The sequence below is a fragment of the Empidonax traillii genome, unplaced genomic scaffold, assembly GCF_003031625.1.
Source record: "Empidonax traillii isolate 1590-97213 ecotype Southwest subspecies unplaced genomic scaffold, ASM303162v1 scaffold19:size3308961, whole genome shotgun sequence".
Lineage (NCBI taxonomy): Eukaryota > Metazoa > Chordata > Aves > Passeriformes > Tyrannidae > Empidonax > Empidonax traillii.
In genome coordinates, this window is record NW_020955212.1 from 911967 (window position 1) to 932109 (window position 20143).

At 50.5% G+C, this 20143-nt stretch overlaps 1 protein-coding gene across 1 annotated transcript; it reads left to right on the top strand.

The window, feature by feature from the left end:
* The first annotated feature begins 2966 nt into the window (after positions 1 to 2966).
* GASK1A (golgi associated kinase 1A) lies at positions 2967 to 19634 on the top strand. The gene is made up of 5 exons (XM_027897538.1): positions 2967 to 2971; positions 12186 to 12695; positions 16319 to 16441; positions 16723 to 16826; positions 17407 to 19634. Exons 2-5 carry the CDS (start codon positions 12201 to 12203, stop codon positions 17615 to 17617), a joined length of 933 nt encoding a protein of 310 aa, XP_027753339.1. The 5' UTR covers positions 2967 to 2971; positions 12186 to 12200; the 3' UTR covers positions 17618 to 19634.
* The last annotated feature ends 509 nt before the right edge of the window (positions 19635 to 20143 follow it).

Here is a 20143-nt window from a genome sequence, read left to right on the forward strand (position 1 = left end):
GGAGCATTTGTTTCAAGGCTCGCTGGATTTATCTTACTGGTTTGGCCACCAATCCCTTACGTCTGCCTCCTGCAGCAGCCATCCAGGCTTGTTTCTGATGTCAAATTCCTCAAATGTCAGGCGTGCATTTTGAACAGCGATTTGTATGGAGAGGCAATCCAGAGGGACCAGCCGGAGTGCTTGGCCTGTCAGTCAAGGCTCGCAACGCCGCTGCACTGAGGGAATCATTTCGACATAAAATTGCATATAAATTGAATCTTTTCAAAATTAAGAGAGGGAGACGAAAACAAACACTTCCAAAATGAGGTGCCACCATTGAGTCGTGATGCACGGGGTTCAGCCCTGCAGATCCCTCCTCTGGCACTTGGCTGCTGCCTGCCCAACAGATGAGAGCTCAGTCCGTCTTTGTGCCAAGGCTAATACTGGGTTATTGTTAATTACCTAATATTACTGTTTCTAATATAATTAGTAATATTAGGTCATTGTCTGCCCTGGGGTACTGACCTCAAGGAAAATGTTTTAGTATGTTCAACGCTGCAGTGGCCAGGACAGATGAGGTTGGTGATGGCAGCAAGGAGGGGATGCAGGGCTTGGTTTCTATATCCCTCCCTCACATCCTAGTGCAGAGTGGAGGAGCGTGTGCTGAAGCCAAAATTAGACTCACTGCTTTTGTGCGTAACCTTCAATCCACTTCTTTTCTTAGTTATGCTTTTGAGAAGCAACAGAAGGGGTAGGGAGATGTACCACGTTAAAGATAAGGTGCAGTCAAGGAACCAAGGGGGTATGGAGGCACTGGGGCACTGGGAGTGGCAGGAGACTCCACTAAGCAGAGCATTGAGTTGCCGTCACTGCTTACGCTCACTGTGTCCCATGACCTTGGGAAATGTCATTGCAGGACCGTGCATGGTCAGTGAGTTAGAATGGGTCTTGGGGGCATAGAAGCCTCCTCCTGGGCTCTGCCACTGCCCTCCCATGCTGCCTTGGACAAGTGACTGGGCCCAGTTTCCTTCAGCCTCGTCCTCTTTTTTTCAGATCATCATATCTTCAATATTGCTCACAATAGCCTGTACTGTGCCTTTGTCAGATTTTTTTAAAGTACAGATATCAGTAAGGAACAATGCTGATCAACTTGGTTTGTTTTATGGTTTCCTAGAGGGGTACTTCCACAGACTGGGGAGCTGGAAAACTCCCACCCCTGACACAGAGAGTTTCCTCTTGTCCCCAAGACAGGCTGGTGGGGACTGAAGCAGTTGGTGGCTTCACCTGCCACAGTGAGGAACTGATGGGTTTTGCTTGGCCATAGCCCAGGATGGGAAGAGGAAAGTTATGTGAAAAAAAAATGCTTTGCAGCCTGGCAGCTGCCTGTGTACCCTGCCTGGCTGTGGAGGGCTTTCCAAAGCCATGCCTTCAGACCCTCTTCTCCCAGAGGCTTGAGGAAATGGCATTTAGGATGCACCCCACACCCAGGTGCCGAAGGAGCAGCTGCACTGGCTGGCACTGCAGGGCTCACTGTGCTGCACTCCTGACTTGGTGCTGGTGGGTGTGAGGCTCTTCTTCTTCTGGACCTCCTGGGTCCCTCCTCTCCTGGCTGCCTGAAGACACTGTGTGCCCCAGAAAAACAAGAGCACCCTAAAAATGGTTTTAGCACATTCTTATCTGCCTTTTAGGCAGATAAGAAATCTTCTCCCAGAGCTGCATCAGCTTCAGATACTGATGTAGCACAGCTCTTTGCTGGGCTGTTACTGAAAGGCAAAGCAATATTAATAAAAACCTGCAAAAGGCACTTTCTCAGGCACCTGGGAGCAGACCTGTGGTTCACCTTCCTGGCTCTTGGGTCATCATGGTCCCTGGGGCTCTGCCAGTCCCTCTGCTTGTCTGGCATCAGGGTCACTGGGAACAAATAGGTTTGGGAGGAGCACATGTGTCTTCATCTCCTCCTTTACCTGTGCCTCCTGGCTCAAATTTGTTCTCGGTGTTAAAAAAAAAAAAAAAAAAAAAGGAAAAAAAATAGAGAGAAGAAAAAAAGCTACAAGAAGGGCTTTTATTGTGAAAAAGAGACTCTCCAAATGCTTGTTCCCCCCTTCCCAGCCTCTCCACTCCCCTCCCCACAGGGAGGTGGGTCTGGGATGAGGCAGAGTTTGAAAACTCACAGCTGAAGTTTGAAGGGTGTCCTCCCATCCAGGGGGAACCAGAGGCACACGCTGGCGTGTCATGACAGGACCCCAACAGCCCCTTTACGCGGAGTCGGGAGCAGGGATTGCAGAGATCCCGGAGGGGCATCCCTGGGTGGCAGCCCCCGGCCGTGATTAATGGCTTGCGGAGAGGAAGCGGGCTGATTAGTTGCAGCAGATTTTTTCTTTTTTTTGTTTTTGTTTTGTTAATAGCTCTTTTTCAAATTTTTGTATTCTGTATTGATTCCCGGTGTTGTATGGAAGTGGCACGGGCGGAAGGCACCCTGCTCGGGAGGTGACCGAGTGCTGTGCTGCCCGCAGGCAGTGAAACGCATGAGGAGGAGCGCGTCGGCTCGTGCTGCGAGACATGGTAGGATTTGGGGGTTCCTTGCTGGCAGTGGGAAGCAACGCTGGGTCTGCTCAGGGACACCAACCCCACGGGATGAGGTGCAGTGGCGTATCCTGGCTGTCTCCATCGTGGGGGCAAGGCGAGCGGGACCACTTGGAGTGTTGGGGCATGGTGAGTCGAGCAAGGCAGGGAACCACTCCAGCATGTGTCTGTCGTTAAAAGCATTAGGGATGGACCAAGCAGATTGTAAGGATGCCCGTAAAGGCAGTGCCTGGGGCTGCTGTGGCTGAAGGTACTGCTGTCAGCCTGGGAGGTGATTATGCTTTCTCAGCCGAAGCCCACCTCTTTTAAGTGCCCAGGTGGCACTGCTTCAGGCAGGCAAAGAGCATGGGGTGAAGGCAGTGAAGTGCAGAAAGACTCAGAGATTACAAAGAGCCCCTGTGTGCTTTCCGTTTGGTCCCCCACAAAGGACACTGCTTTCCTCAAAAAGCTACGAAAGTGCACGGTTTGGCAAGGGGAAACTTCATGTCCCTCCCAAGAAATGTTGTATTTCCCTGGCGTTAGAAGATTTATCCACACTTGTAGCACATTCCAAACTTTAGGGTGGTGTTTCATGTTATCTAGTTTTAGTGCTCCAGTTTGGAACATCCCTCAGCAACCAGTTTCCCGACCCATCAGAGCAAGCACTCACCAGCTGAGCTAAGATGGGACCCCCCTCTCCCTGTTACCACTGTCCCACTAGGGGACAGCTGGGGTGTCACACTGGGGGGTTTGCACTGGGGTGGGGGGCTCCGTTTCTGCTTTGCCACCTCAGCACTTGCAAAGCTCGTGTTGGGCAGGGATTGCAAACCTATTATGATAGATGAGCTGAGGAGGTGCCTGGTGCTGCTGCCAGAAACTGGTCATTTGTGTTGCTGAAATGTTTTTGTGTCTGTGTCTGAGACATCAGATGTGCTGATGTCTCAGAGCATCTCTGAGAGCGGTGAGGCTGTGCCAGACTTCACCAGACTGTGTGAGAGTGTCTTTGTAGGGAGGACAGTGGTGTCATGCTTTATACTTTCCATCGTACAGTTTGCACAGGGTGTTTTGAGTTTCTTAACTAATGAACTTCAAGAGCAGGAAAAATAGACAAGACTGGGGCTTGTGTCACCCATTTTGCCGTTGGAGATAACTCCTCCCTGTCAAAGGGAAAAGCAAGGCAGCTCTCCCCACACCAGCCTTTTGTCTGCAGTAACACTTTCCTGTACGAGCCTTCACTATGAAGCCTTTCAAAGCAAGCATAGCCTGTGCCAGATACCTCGTGTGGTCCCCCATGTGAGAGCTGGGTATTCACTTTTTGCCAGGATTTCCATTTTGCCTTGGCAAGGGAAGGTCTGCTTTTGCAGTCCTTTCCCCCTCCTGAGCTCCTGCCTTGATTGCTTTGATTTTGTCTGTAATCTGGGTTTGCTCTGGGCACCTGTAGGCAGGGCAGTGACAGTCATGAGGAACAAATCCGGGCTGCGCCCTAAGCTAATTGTCCTGTTGCTTCATTTGTAGCAAAACCCCAAGCAAAATGCTCAAGATGATTTTTGACTTCTTTCACAATCACCAGGAGGGTGACCCCTCGCAGAAAGCCAGAGGGATGCCAGCTGTGAGCTTCCCATGTGTTAGTATGGAGAGCACGCTCGCAGCCGGCTGCTTGTTGGATCCGCTGCCGTACATGCCCGACCTGCTGCAGCAGTGAGTGCTGGGGGATGACTGCATTACAGAAACATCTCCTTTCTTCTGGTTTCAAAATCTGCCAGAGAGTAGTTTCCAATTGCTCTGTCATTTGCCTAGTATGAGGCAGTCTAAATACAAGGGGCTGATTACACTGTATTAATCCTCTGGCATAGGTGCCAAATGCCTCAATTACCCCTTCTGTTTCCAATGTTCGTAACTCCAGTCTGTTTGCAGCTATTTGCCTTGCCCTGGAGGAAAAGCCCCTTTTCTGTGAGCCTGGCTGCACCAGTGCTTTTACCATGTTTGCTCTGCTCTCTCACCCCATAGGATTTGCTGTGAAAAGAAGGGTGGGGGGCAGCTGCCAGCAGGCTTTACCCAGGACAGGTCTGTCGGACGCAGGCAGCACTCAGAGCCAAGTGGCAAGCAGCTTTCTTCCTCTCTTTTTCTCTTCTAGATGTAGTGGCTTAAATGGAGGAAAATGGGGTTGCCTTTCTGCAACTGACGCCAGGGCTGGTATGAACAATTCTGTTTTGAAGAAAGCCCACAGGGCTGAAAGGCCCTGCTGTCCTCCTCCTCCCTCCCCTTTGGAATCCTACGAATGCACTTTCCTGCTCTCCAGGAAGGGAAAAACCCCTGACAGCCAGCTCAGGGAAACCCAAGTGTCTGACTTGGGCAACATCCACTGAAACCCCAACAAGGGAATCCAGTCCAGCCCCTTGCCAGCACCCCAAAGTGGGTTTTGCAAGCTCTCACTGGACACCAAGCAAGCATTCCCATTTCCTGATGCTGGTCCACTTGTTAGAAGTGAAAACTGCAAATAAGTGGATCAAAACATTCTCTCTCCAAAATACAGAAGTAACATGACCCCCAGTAAAATAAATAAAACTGGACCGAATGCCAAAAATGCGTGAGAGAGTTTTAGCAGCTTTCCAGGTACTCATCAGCAGGATTGGTAAACTCATCAAGAGAAAGAGGAAATAAAACTTGATTTTATTTTAATGTATTTGTCCCCATATTAAATACAACCCAGAACACGCTGTAAAAGAGACGTGGCTTTCTAGCACTTCTGCTCTTTGCCACTGTTCTGTGTGGAGGAGCTGAAGCAGCGCAGCCCCACTGGGGCTGCCAAGCCAGAGCTGGTGAGCAGCCCAAAAGTGCAGCAAGAGAAGCTGCTGGGGTGAGGTGAGTTGTGAGGAAGAGGGTCCACGGCTCCCAGAGTCCAGCTCTTACATCCCCTGGTTTGGGAGTCCCACAGGAACCATTAGTGTGAGCTACTGGCTGCGGCTGGAACCGAAGTGCTGAGGAACAGGATTCCTGAATGTTGCAGGAACAAAGCATTTTGTTCTTCACCAGAAGAAACCCAGGGGTTTTGAGGCAGTTGGTATGTGGAACTTATAGGGAAGGAGTCCAGCCTGTGGGCTGCAGGCTGCTGCCCTCCTCCAAAGCATCCTGTGTGCAACCCCTCACAAACAAAGGCAAGACTGTTCAAAATGAGCGGGGCATGAGGCGCAGATGTTGCACAAAGGCAAGCCACATCTGTTTCACCAGGGAAGGGGCCCCCTTCGTGCTCGTTCAGCAGGCAGATGGGAAAGCTGCTCTGAAAACTAACGGAGCTGAGTGCAACAGGCTGGCCAGGAAACTGGGACGAGGGGAGGGGGAAAAGGGAAACCTGGCGGGATCCTGCATGGCAATGGGGGAGTGAGGAATCAACAGTCACCCAAACCCACTCCTCTCCCTCCTTGATGTCCCTGGCAGGATTTCAAGGTTCTGCTACTCACATATAGGTGTGAGGGTTAGAGGAACGAGCAGAGGGAGAGGAGGAAAGATGAGGAGGACCTCCCCTGTCCCATGAGGTGAGCAGGACAGTCTTGCACTCAGGGCTGCCCAGGCCCTTCTTGGCTCCTGTGAACATGAAGTGCTGTTTCAGGTCCTCAGTGACCTGGATGATTTGGGTGCAGGTTGATGTCACTTTCAGTGGTGAAAAGTAATGGAGATATTTGCACACGTAATAGCAGCAGACCTGTGCATCTCGGTGATGTGTCCTGAAAGACAAACAATCTCTTGGGAGATGTATCTCGAAGAAGTAGAAGATCCAGCTAAGTGCAAGAATCTGTAATAAAATCACTGAGTCTGAATGTAAATAGAAGAAGGATGAGGCATCTGAAAGCTTTCGGTTTGCTTACTTTAAGCAAAAGAAGTATGGCATCCTGGAGAATGTTTATTTTTGTGGTGCTTTGTGTTGACTTCTGGGATTAAATTGGAGGATCCTAAGCTGCACTGTACATAGCATGGGGATGAAAAGTGCCCTGTCCATCCCTGAGTATTAACTCCCTGCAAGTTGAGATTTACACAGGGAGAGTGAGAATTATGAGTCTTTCCTTTTTGCTCAGTGAAAATCACATGATTTAGGAGTAAGGACAGTGTCATCACAGGAAAAGCAAGTTCCTGTGGGTACTCTGCAGGGCTTTATTCCAGCCCAGCTGCAGGATGAGGTGTGTGTCCTCTCTGGGTAACCCCATGCAGCAGTCCTGACCTTCACTGCATCAGCTGCACCCCGTGGTGGGGTGTCCCTCACCCAGGTGCTGACCATCTACTTACGTCGTGGTGTCTGTCCTCTGTCTCCTGCCCTAGATCTTCCTTCTTCAGAGATGGACATTTGGGATGCCGGGAGCCTTGCGACTCTTGTAGGCTATTGCTGGGTGGGGGGTTTACAAGTCTGTGTTTCTGCTGCACTTGTTTAGTCTGTAACTCAACTGTGACCAGTCAGTGCAATAAGAATGGCACTGTTACATACAAATGCTGGAATTTTCTCATTATTCGAAGCAGTTTCCTGCACTGGCTGAAGATTTTGTTTAAAATGGTCCTTTGGATGGTGGGGTATGTGAGAGGGGACTCTGCTCTGCCTGTGGCTGTGCAGAGAAGCACGCCCAGGGTAAAGAGCTTCCAAAAAACAAAATAGTCAGTCTGGGTGGGGGGCTTAGAGCAAGAAATAGGACCTCTGACCCCTGGGAAGCAAAAAGCTCAAGGGCCTGATGCAGGGCCTGGAGGCAAAGACACGCCAGAGGCTGTGGAGCTTGAGGGTTTCAAGGTTTTTATAATTTGCTGCCTCAAGGCTGTAGTGATAACTGGGAAGAACTGTTAAGGCAACTTTATTCGACAACTTAAAGGCAGCATGTTGGAACCATCCCTTCAAAGTCAGTACTTAGACCAAATGGTACCAACACCGTTCATCCCTTTATACTGCTGCTGAAATGTTGCCCTTTGTTAGTGCAAAGCACACTTGTCTTGCAGTTAGGCTATAAATTACCCTCTGGAGGCAGAAACTTTGCAGACTGCCCAAAATTTAGCAAAGCACAGCGTGTTTTAAAGTTTATCCCAGGCAATTTAACTTGGTCAGTCTCTGGTTTGGTTTTGGACATGCTGATGGGAAGGTTTGTGTGCCAGCTATGAAGACTTTGCTGACTCTGCAGGGAAGGACCCAGCACCACGTGGTGATGTGCCACATTTCCATCTCCCCAGCCTCAGCTGACCCAGCATCAGTTTTGACTCCCTCTCATAGGGTTTTTGGGAGCACAGTCCCCCTTCCCACGTCCTCAGTGCCTGAACTGAGCTTCCCAAGCCACTTGTGAGGAGCAATTTGTGGAACTGTGTCTGCAGGAGCACCTTAAACAGACAGTCATGGCCTGTCTCATCCCTGCCCTGACACCATGCAGGGTGGCCTTCACAGGATGCTGAAATGCAGTAGGGTCATGATCCTTCATCCTTGAAGGGCATTTTGGAGGAAAAAAAACCCCAGCATCCCTGGTGGAAACAACCCCAGACACAGAGCTGGTGCAGGTCTGCTACGAATTACAGCCACTTTGATGGATCGTGAGGCCAGGTGAGGGGCTCTCTGTTCTTCGTGCCCCCTGGCGATGGAGGTGCTGGTGGATGGTGGTGGGATCTAGAGCTGTACCTTTGTGCTGGGTACACAGCCAGAGCTACCCTGGGGACTGGCAATCATTATTTAATGGATGTCTTTAGTAAATTCCCACTCTGAGAGCCATCCATCTTCCCTGAGCAGGATAATATAGGAAGGCACTTAGGCACTTGAATGATGAGCAATGGATGCTGCCAAGGATTTCCTTCTGCTCAGACTTGCCCAGAGTCACTTTGGGGGTGGAGGGGTTTTGTCTCCTTCTGTGTCCTCAGCACTATTATGGGTCCCCAGGAGTGAGCTTAGCCCATGTGCCATATGCCATGCCCTTAACCAAAAATCTTCCTTCACAATACAAAAAAGAAGAGGCTGTTCTCTCCCCAGGTCCCACTGACGTGCTCGCTCTCCCCAAAACACCAGGAGCTTCTGCAAGCTCCTCGTGTGGGTGCAAGGCTCGGGAGACATTCCCAGAGGTGGGGGGCAGCCAAAGGAAGTTTCCCACTTGTTTTCAAGCAGTCTTTGTTAAAATTGGTCACGGCAGGCTGCTTCTCCTGCTGCCCAGGCGGTTTTGCGGTTCATTGGGCGGGCAGCGAGCACGGTGCTGGGAGGGTGAGGGTAAGCACAGCTCTTCGTGTTGCACCCCCTGTGCAAAGTACACCCCTCTCAGTGTGAGTCCAGATAAATGCACATACCTGCTTTTAACCTGCTCATCAGCAGGTTGCCTTCGGCAAATTCCTCTGAGCTTGGGAGCCTAGGGCGGGCTGGTAGCCGAGAGGGACATGGCCATGGCTGAGCCATCCTGGCTTCCTTGGCCACCTCTTTGGTATGGTGGCGTTTACTTCTGGAGGGGTCTGGCAGTGACAGTGCAAGGGCAGGAGCACTCTTTTAAATGCCAGAGGAAAGCAGGGACTGATTCCTGTTTTGACTCCCTCTCAACAGCCACGTATTTCCGCGGCATCTCTCTTGTCTCAGGGCTGTTTCTTGCATTCTTGGATAATGAAGTTTGGGGGTTGTTTTTCTTTTCTTTCAAGCTTGGCAAAACCAATTTGATGCATTTTGAAAAGAAATTGAAAACAGGCTTCTCTGCTTCAAATTCTGCCAAGGTTCAACCATCCTGGGAATACAGTGTCAAGGATAGCCCTCCCCCCTGCGACCACACTTAGAAAGTTTTATCTCTCAAGCATCAAAGCTGCACAGCTCTCCACTGTGCCCTCAGAGCCTGGGCAGTGCTGTATGTCTCTCTGATGAGCGAGAGTATATATTATTTACTTATTGGCATCCTGGAACAAGCAGTACCTCTCTTAAGCCTTTTTATGGGTTTTGCCTGCTGGGAAAAGGACCTAATTTCTGGCAAAGACGTGCTGTACTGTCAGTATGTCAGCCTGGCAAAGCAAACCTGTACGTATGGTTTGCATTTTGGGCTGAATTGAAGCCATAGCTTAAACTGCCGCGTTGTTTTACAACATGGGCTCAGAGAAACTCTCTTTGGAAAAGTATTTACCGAGGGCTTGTAAATACAGTATTATTTCTGCAGTGTTTTATCACCTAGGTTGTTATTAAATTTGCAATATCAACCTCCAGAAATAACACAGGGAGTGTACTTGAACTTTTTTTGTTTCTTTTCTTCGTTGATGTGGCAGGGAAACCCTGAATGGTGCTGGGGAAGGGAGCCTGTGCTGGCCCTTGCTCAGCTTCACAGCCCAGGATTTCAAGCGTAGGGTGGGAAAGTGATGAAGGTCAAACTTGTGGTGCCGAAACCCGAGCTCACTGACAGGGAAGACAAAGTGGGTTTGGACAAAAACGATTCCTTAACCACTTGGACTGTAAACTGACTTGACATTAAAAACCTGGCAATCGTTGCCATCTGTTTGGCATCCTCTGTTCTCCAGCTGTGGGTTAAAAAGGATTTTTCCTGCAGTATTTTGAAGGTTCTGCAAATGGGTCCCAAACGCACCCCTCCAGGATACTGGGATTTTTGGGACCCAGGCTTTTTGCATACCCAGGGACAGTGTAAGCAACCAAAGGGTTATTATCAGCTGGATAACAAAAATAATCACCCTGAAAACCCTCTGTGCAGAAGAAGAGGGTTATGGGGAAGTTTAGGTGAGAGCAGGGTGGGCCATGTCTCCCCAGAGGGGTAGGACAGGGGAGGTGCTGGGAGAAGTTGCCCAGGGAAGCACAGATTGAGAAAGGAATCAGTGGACGGATGCAGATGGAAATACTGAAATTTACAATTTATTCTGTCCTTTGGGTTTAATAACATAGATGTTATTGCAGTTAATGCAGCATACTTTGAGGCCAGAGGGACAGATTGTGAGGCCTTTACAGTGATGACTCAAAAGGAGTATAGATATCAGAATATCAGGATCTGCCCTTTTTATGCCACAGTGTTATTTTACTGGGGTTAAACTATGATACAGACATTGCATCTCCTCTAAACCCTAGCTCAGGATGCCAGACTTGGATTTGGATCACAACCAGCCTCTTGCCAGAAGTCCTGCTGCCTGTTGGGGCACTTGGGTGTGTTCACAGCCATTCCCTCCACAGAAAGGCAACTAAGGCAATGATTTAGCCATGCAGTGATGCCTGGGACAGTTAATGCCAAGCCCTGAATAACCCTGCCTGTGATCTGGGACAGGATATCCCTCACTCTGGACTAGGTCTTTTGCACTCTGAGGGAGAAAAAACAGGGGGTCCCCTGGCAGGTACCGAGGCCCTGTACCAGACAGCCCCTGGCTCCCAGCAGAGGCTGGTGTAAGCTGTGTCTGAACAAAGAATTCAGCCCAGCGGATATATTTTGCTGCACTACATTGTATCTCTGGGAGAGAAGCAATTAAATGAGAGCTATAAAGCTGAATCACTCCAAGTGCACCATCAATAGCTCTTGTAAGCTTCATTAAATCTGCTCAGTCCTTGAAAGGGAGACATTAAAGGAAGACTCCTATGGTCGAGGCCAGCAAGTTGGTGGCTCCTCTCATCCACCTTGGCTGATGCAGTGTCTTTGCAAGGGATGTGGCTCCTCACCATGGGGCTGTCGAAGCAGCCTGACCATTGTGGGGGCACAAACCTGGTGGATACTGGGACAGTGCTGGATCACCTTATGGAGGGGCTCGTGTACTGGGGTTGCCTGTTCTTGGGGCTGGAGTTGTGCTGGGGGTGGATCCCTGTGTCCAGTGGGAGCCTGCGATCCTAAAAGCCCCTTGGCTGGAATTGTTTTTGCTTGCCCAGCTGCTTTCTGGAAGTCATCCTGGCTGCTGGCTCTCACCTCCCCAGCTTTTTAGATCTCTTTTTTCAAGCTTTTACTCTTATAAACAGTCTCGTATCCCTTCTTTGGCAATACATTGTCTCACTGTGTCTGCCATGGATATACTTGTGCTTCCAAAATAAATAATTGCAAAAAAATGTATCGACTTGACTGCTGCCTTGACTTCCAATGTGAGTTTGAGCCACTTGGAAATGCCTGTTGAAAGCAGAGAAAACGGCGCCAATGTGCTTTTTGTGGCTCCAGCCTCCAGAAATGTGTTAGACTGCCCGAACCCTGGTGAAAGAGGCATGCCTGCAGCGTGGCTCAGGGCTGGCTTGGAGGATCTCCCAGTGCTGCCCCATCACGGCCCTTCACCTCAGCCCAAAAGGGAATGTGCTGTGCTCAGGGCAGCAGAGGGGCTGATTCTCCAAAGCAAAGGCTATGGAGAACTCTCCTGGGCTAACACTCCAGTACCGCTCTGCCTTTCTCTCCCTGCAGGCCCAGCGAGTGTGGCGAAGGATGGGAATGAAGCTCTCAGCCCCAGTGGCCGTCGGGATGCTGCTGGCCCTGGCCCTGCTGGCACTCATCCACCTGCCCCCACCGCCGGACCACTCCCCTCTCCCACTGCCAGCCTCGTCCTCCCCAGATCCCCTGTGGGAGGTGGCTGAGCCACTATCTGGAGGACCAGCCCGCAGAGAAAGGCTCCCTGTACCCCTCACTCGCTCACGGCGGGACCAGCCCCCCGGCCGGGGCAGGAGGCGGCGCCGGGGTGTGGAGAGGAAAACTCCCCCTTGGCTCTCTGAGGATGACCTCCAGAAGATGCAGCTGCTGGCCAGTGGGCAGGTGATCTCCAAGACCCGCATACCTGCCCATGGGCAAGTCATGCGAGTGGGGCTGCAGGCCTTGGGGGATGCCAAGGGGAATGCCTTGCCAGCCAGCCCAGAAAGGGACTGCCAGGATGGGCGCTGTGGGCTCATCAAGCGCCCCGGGGACCTCTATGAGGTGCTGGCCTTCCACCTGGACAGGGTGCTGGGGCTGAACCGCAGCCTGCCCGCCGTGGCCCGGCGCTTCACCAGCCACCTCCTGCCCTACAGCTACACCGATGGCTCCCTGCGCCCCATCATCTGGTGGGCTCCTGACCTCCAGCACCTGGAGGATGCCAACAACGACCAGAACTCCTGTGCCTTGGGATGGCTGCAGTACCAGGAGATGCTGCAGTCCCACAGACCAACGCTGGTGGCCGTGGATGCCCCCTGCTCCAGTATCCCACACGGCGAGTGGAGCCGCCTGGCCCTCTTTGACTTTCTTCTCCAGGTAGGGCTGCAGTGATGGAGATCACCTGTCCCACCGGACGTGCCACCTGGGTCCCCCTGTGTCTGAGCATTTATTGCCTGGCCACAGACCCTTCTCCTCTGCGGGGTCACATAGGCTGGGGTTTCTCGCGATGTATTTTCACTCATTGGCTAATGTTGAGCAGCAGAGCTTTGTGCAGAAGCACTTTGGCCCCAGTATGGTCCACGCTTGGGACTTGCAGGGGAAACACAGGCAGGTTTCAGACATGGTGAGTCCACTCTCATGTGGGTGAGCTTTCTGCCATTGTGGCTTTGCTGGATTCCCTTTGTGCAGATGACAGCAGCGGCTTGGGGCATTCCCAGGGACATCCCTAGGGCATCCCTAGGGACCAGCAGAATTTTCTGCGTCAGTCCTATCAGAGCCAACTCCAGGGATGTGCTGCTGGCACTGGAAAAGAGGAGCCCTGCCCTTTTGAACAGCACTGATTTCCTCATCCTCTGCATTAGTAATACTTAATCTCCCATCTGGAAAATCATACCCTGCTGCTACAAGGGATTACAACAGCATCCCAGAGAGTTATCAGTTCTTGGAGGGCAGCTCTAAGGAGGCAAAAGTGATTTCTATAGGAAAAAAAAAAGCCTGTTTAGGCACCTTGGGGCTGGAGCTTTGGTTATCAGACAAGGGAAAACTGCCTGAAAGGGCAAGTATTAAAGTGAAAAAAAAGAAAGAAGTGAAGAAAGAAAAAACACAAAGTAAATGTGTTCTCATTTTTCTCTCTCTCTTTGTTTTTGTTGTTGGGTGGTTTTTTTTAGCAAATCCTGACCGTTAATCTTTATAACCTTGAACTAGGACTGGCAGAGGCAGAGCAGTCCTGGCTGGGCTTGGAAATATTTTAGCTGAAACAGCCAGAGAAATGAGAAGATTAACCAACCTCCTTCCCTTCCCCAGGCCAAAATGCTGCTGAGTGTAGTGGAAAGACTGAGTTTCCAGGAGAAAGTATCTGGTTCTAAGGAGAGTTTCCCTTGGAGTGCTGGAGCAGCACAATGATAAATCAAGGTTTTCCTCAATAATTCCTATGGGATCCTCCATGCAGAAAAGCCATATAAAGGTAAAGAGTCTGCAGGATATTGTAGAAGTCAAATAGCGTTGTTCAGAAATGGCTTTAGCCTCTCACAGCCCTTGCTGGGAAGGAGAGGCTGTGAGATTTGAGACCTATTGTAAAATTGGCATTAGAACCTTGGTAGTTTTCCTCAATTACCCTTAAAATTGGGCTCCTTCTATGTTGACTTCTCTTGGTGTTTGCAATAAGGGAACCCTCCTCTACATACAAAATTTTACTAGGGGCAAAATGCCAAGCCTGGTGGAAAAGGTACAGCTGCTGATGGCTTTGTCCTGTGCTTTAAAGAGGGCCAAAACCGAATTGCCTCTGAAGCCCTGCAGCCACATCCCTTCTCTGGAGAGCTCCCTTCTGAACTGGGGAAAAGCAAGGAAATTTTCCCTAGAGGAAACCATCCCAGGCTGAATCCTGACTGGAAAGACCTACTGGACCCAAGGGGATGCCCTGGGTTGGTCATAGGACCAAAGAGGGGCTGAAGGTGAGCTTCTTACGGGGTTTGAGCTTGGACAGGAGTAGGTATGGCTCTTGTGTTCAAGCAATAGGACCTAATGTCCCATGCATTAGAGCTATTTAGTCTCTGGCAAGAAGAAATTGATATAAACACTCAGGAGAGGGCCAGGGTGAAAAAGGGCTTGTCAGCATGTCAGTGGCACTCTCAACATCTCCACAGCCATCTGGTCCCTCTCCTCGGGCTCCATTTGGACACCAGGTCCACCTCCACGTCACACCTCTGCGTGTCCAGCACCAATCCACTCTGGTTTCACAGGTGCTTGTGGGCGGGTGAGTAGAGCTCTGAGTCCTTTTAATGTCTCTCTAAGTCATCTCAGGTTGTCTTCACCTTCTGTGCAGCCTGGAAGACAACATAGCAGGTGAGAGAAACTGGCACACTTTCCAGTAGGCAGACACAGGAGATGTGTGGAGGAAATGTAATATTTTCTTCCATTTCAACGAGTTCTCTGTCAAAATGCTCAAGTACTTTTCACTGGAGTGCCTCTCAATGGAGAAATGCTCATCCAAGTGTTTCGTTAAAACTCAGGAAATGGAGAGGTTTGTTAAGGGGCTCCAGTGGGGGACTAATCCTGCTTTGCAAAGGGTTACAAATGGAAAGGGTTCCCTTCCCTTTGGAAAGGGTTACAAATGGCCATGGAAATCACAGTTTGTGTTTCCTGCAACCTCGTCTCCAGTGTTTGGTCAGTGTTTGGGTTCAGGCTGAACTTTCTCTCAAAGCACAGCCTGTGACTGACAAGTTGTGCTAATTATCAGGGTGAAAGGAATAGGCAGCCACTGTGGGTCACTTGGCTTCTGTCTAGTCATCACTCGTAGGTCACTCCAGGCTTACCTGAGACCTCTTGGGTCTTACTCCATCCAGCCTTCCTGGTGGCTCCAAGACCCTCATTGCACCCCAAGCCCTGCCTTCTGGGTTGGCACCAGCAACACCAAGTGAGTCAGTTGGACATTTTCATGCTTCAACCAGAAAATATATTTATTTTATGTATATTTATATATGCAAACAGGCCTCTGGAGCTGGAGGTGGTGAGGCAGCTCCCCTACACTGTTGTGGCAACACGTGGGAAGGACTGTTGACAGGCAAGGAGGCCCTGTCTGCCCCACAAACCACCACAGAGGCTGTGCCAGCTGCTTCTGACAAAGCTGAGGAAGCTTCATGAATACCAAGGCAGGCTTACTGAATTCAGGTCTGACAGAGATTTATGTCTTTTAAAAGTCCTTCATTCCTCCGAGGGTGTGGTTGAAACGCTGGAAGTTGCCAAGGAGCAATGGGGTTTCTGCAGGGAATTGGGGTGGGAAGGAGGAGGTTTGACAGGCTTGACAACACAAAGCATTAGCAGCACCTGCAAATAATTAACCAGAAATGTAGCTAAAACAAGTCACTGTGGCCCAACTTAAATGTCAGGCACGCTCTGTGAATGCACACATTGCTTTTTCCCTTGCTGATACTTTTCCATTCATCTTTCCATTGAGAGCTGCTCATGTTACCATAGGGATGGATGAAAGAGCGTGTATGTCACAGGAGCCAGATGAAACCATCATCCAGAACACCAAGACTTGGAAAAAAATTATCTTTCTGAGGATTCAAACCCTAGGTTTCCTTGGGTGCTTTTCTCATTTTTCTTTTTGTGTTTGTTTTTGTTTGGTTTGGTTTTTTTTACATTCATGGCCGTGTATGTTCTTCCCTTGGTTTCAGCTGGAAACACAACCCGTTCACTCTGTGAAAATACAGAGTGGGGAGGTACCAGGCACAGAATGTACCTGAACTCCATCAGGAAAGCATGTCACCATCACCTTTATCATCACCTTCTTCAAGACAAAGGAGTTTTGCAAGCCAGCTCAGCTTCTTTGTTCGTCTCTGCCTCTCACTCACTCACCGATGTATGCCATCTTTTCCCATTTCATGTCTACCAAGGATCCCTAGAAATGTTTTATTTTCCTCTGACCAAGAAAAGTTCCCAACAGGACCTCCCCATCCTGGGCATATGTCCCTGCTAAGGTTCCCAAATGTCTCCTGCAGGTTCATGACCGCCTGGACCGCTACTGCTGTGGGTTTCAGCCTGATCCCTCTGAGCCCTGCATGGAGGAGATGCTCCACGAGAAGTGCCGGAATCCAGAAGAGCTGGTCCTGGTCCACATCCTGGTATGTCCCCCTCTCCAGAGGCTAATCTGAGCTAAGATGAAGGTAGCTGGGAGGCGCTGGGAGGCACTAGCAGGGCTGAGGTGGTAGCAAAGAGAACACAGGTCCCATGGTGATGTTGGGTCCATGGAGGGAGGTGTGCCCAGCATGGAGGGACCTGGACTTGGGCATCTGCTGTCCTCCAGATAATCTCAGGCCTTCTCACTGCATTAAAAAGCAGGCTACAGCCACAAACAGGTGTCTCTCTGCAGTGAGTGAACTTCTCCTTCCCATCCTGCTGGCAGGTCCGGAGGAGCGCGCCATCCCGCCTGGTGTTCATCGACAATGCGGGCAGGCCACAGCACCCCGAGGAGAAACTCAACTTCAGGCTCCTTCAAGGCATAGACAGGTAGGAATGTGCACCTTCCTGGGGGCAAGTCCCAGACGAGTGCTGAGCTGGCATGTGTGGGATGCCCAGCAGCCCTGTGTGCACACCTTCATGCTGCTCCTGGCCGCCCTAGTTGGGCACCCCTGTGAAGCAGGGCCACCTCCCACCCAGAGCAGGGTGGGTGGGCAGGCTCACAAAAACATTCCATGTGCCCCTTGCCATGAAATGAGCTCTTTATTCTGCTCTGGATGACTGATGGCAGGCTCCAAAGCCTACTTCCCCTCTTTAACTGGCGGCTACACAAAAATAGTGAATAATCAGGTATTTCAGCATTCCTTGCATCGTTGCCTGTGAGGCATTTTGGCATGCTATAGGCCTCCTGATTTGGAATTTGTTTGGATCTGTTTCTGTTGGAGCTATCCTCCATGCTCACCATGGGCAGAGCTTTAAGCAGGAGGCTCCTCATCCTGTGTTCCTCTGGGTGGACACGCATTTCTTCCTGAAGCACCTTTGCTCAAGTGCCCTGCTGCTTCCCTGCTGTCTGCCCAGACTTCCCCGTATAACCCCTTCCCTCCTTGTCTCTTCTGCTCCTCCTCTGCAGCTTTCCAGCGGCGGCAGTGGCCACGCTGAGGTCGGGCAGACTGCAGAGCCTGCTGCTGGAGTCACTGCGTGTGGACCGGGAGCTCTGGGACAGCCAGGGCGGTGCCAAGGGCCTGAGACCCCTGCTTCAGACCATCGACAGGCGGGCACGCATCCTGCTCCGCTACATCCAAGAGCACAACCTGACAGTGTCTGAGGACTTGCCACGCTGAACTGACCTCCAGGCAGCACAGAGTGCCTGCCTGGCAAATCCCAACAGCAACAGATGTACCTCATGCCCTCAGCATGGGTGATATGAGACTGCTTGGCTCTCTGCAAGGTGTTTCCCCCCACCTTGTAGAATGCTCTGGAGAAGGAGATGGGATCACAGGGAGCAGGAAAGAGGAGGAGGAGATGTCTCCTGAGACAACCCACAAATGCTTGAGAAAGGCAACAGTTCCCATGCTGAATCCATGGTCTCAGCATGGATTTTCAAAGGAGGGGCACATCCATGAGATTTTTGGGTGCCTTCACACATACACACACACACGCACGCACACAAACACAAACATACACACACAGCTACTGTGAAAAGTGGAGGCTTGGACAATTGAACACGGACCCTGGGAAAGGTTAAAAAGCAGCAGCAGAAGTCACTTTCAGACTTTCCATTACTTGTACTGGACTTTTGGATGGTGCTTTCCAAAACATCCCAGGCAGAGAGGCAAGGGGAGACCAGAGGGGAACTTTCAAAGTGGATTAAGCAGGGACAAGATGCTAAAGCTGAGCTCTCTCTGGTACTCCCACGGAGGGTATCGCGTGTGCTTGGGAGCAAGTGTAAGCCACTGCTTGAAGCCGGGGCTAGGCAGGACCCTGGACTGCAGCAGCACCGGGCAGCAGCTGCCTTCACACAGCCCATGGTACCATCCCTGGTGAGCTCCATGTGCCTTGTGCCTTGTGCCATGCCTCAGCAGGCCTGGGCTGCTGCCAGGGTGCGCTCTTGATTTGAAGATTCAAATCTCTTGCTCACTCTTTCCCTTCATCAGCAGGGGATTAAAAGGCAAAACTACCACGGTTGTGTAAAGCGCTCCTGGCTGCTCTCTTGGGCACGGCTGCGTAAAACTCTTTCCAAGGCTTACAGAAATATGTTTTTACAAAAATACTAGGCTATTTCAGCAGAAGGCAACCAAGTGCAAAACGCTTCCTGAGCATGCTGGCACCTCTGGCAGAGCCCATCCTGCTCCTGTCATCCCTCAGGCTCTTGCTCAGCAGCCCTCTGTGATGAGGCACAGCAGCATCCCAGCCAGGCAGGTCCTCAAGTGTCAGCGCTGAGAGATAACCCAAAAGCAAAAAGAACAGGAGGAAAAAAGATACAGGGATGGGCTCTGTCACTCCCCACAATGTGTTTCCCAGCTGAGGCATGCAGTCAGTGTTTGCTTGCCAGGAGCTGCCAGTTCCTGGCCTGTGAGCCAAAGGTTTGCCACCAGGACAAGGCTTATTAAAGGGGAGCTGCCTCAGGGAGCAGCCCTCCATTTTTCCCTCCCCACAGGTAGAGCCTCCGTGCTTGAGGCACCCCAAGTCACTTGTGCCTTTGGAAAGCCTCAGTGAGACTGGTGAGGGCACCCATGCAGAGCTGCTGTCCCATTGCCATAGCTTTGGAGAACACGGCCACCCATGTAGCAGGGGAAGAAAAGGCAGGTATTGATGCCTTCCCTGCTCCATCCCTCTTAACATCATGTCAATTTGAGAGCCTGCAAGGGGATGCTTTAACACCCATGCTGATAAGCACAAGCAATTACCTTTTGTCCCCGTTTTCCTCTTGCTGAAGAGAAGATGAAGTGAGGCGTGGGTGACATGAATCAACAAGCATAAGTGCTCTCAGGAAGCATCAGCACTCAGCATTGCAGGCACATCAGCATCCAAAGTGCCATCAGCATCTTCCTGGAGTCCTGCCCTCCAATTAGCCAGGGGAAGCCTTTCCCCCAGCACTCTCTCCACCCCATGAGTTATCATCCCATTTGCCATGCCTAGGATGGATGACTGTCACGGAAGCCCTGCTAAAACCTGAATTGTGGGGATTATTATTGGTAGGTGAGCTTAGCTTGCAAGCAGGGAGGAGAGTGAAATAACTCAACCTGTTTTCTACGAAAAGCCATGCCCAAGCATGGCTGTATAAGAGTAAACAATACTAAAGGTAACATATTTAAATCCAAAAACTATGCTATGAAAAGCTATGAGGTAAAAAGAAAGTTAGAGTGTGCAGCATCAGTCATAGATGAGAAATTTCATTAAAAGAGAGGTTTTTCATCCCATGTAATCTAAGTTCTCAGAACTGAGAGGCAGGTGGGGCTCTGTGCAGTGGCCAAAGCTTGTGGATTTTGTTGTGCTGGAACAGCAGCTTTTGCCTTGCCTGTGGTTGCATCTTCTCAACCTGAACATTGCACAAAGTAGTGGAGATTTTTCTGGTGGTTTTTTTTGCATTTCCTTAGTTGTAATGTGAGTTTGTACACATATGGGTACATCTGTAAGCAGTGACGCATGTGAATAAAAATCACTCATGATTTAACAAAGAGCCATGTATGGATAAATGAGAGAAGCAAAAGCCATGATCTTGCTGAGACTGACCATTATTCTTCTTTAATTTGTCATTTGTTCCATGGGCTTGTCTGTGTACCCATTACATGGCTGTTCAGAGGAATCCCATGGACTGCTTACATCAGCCATGTAGTGTTCGGTTCAGTTTGCTCCAGATGTGAATG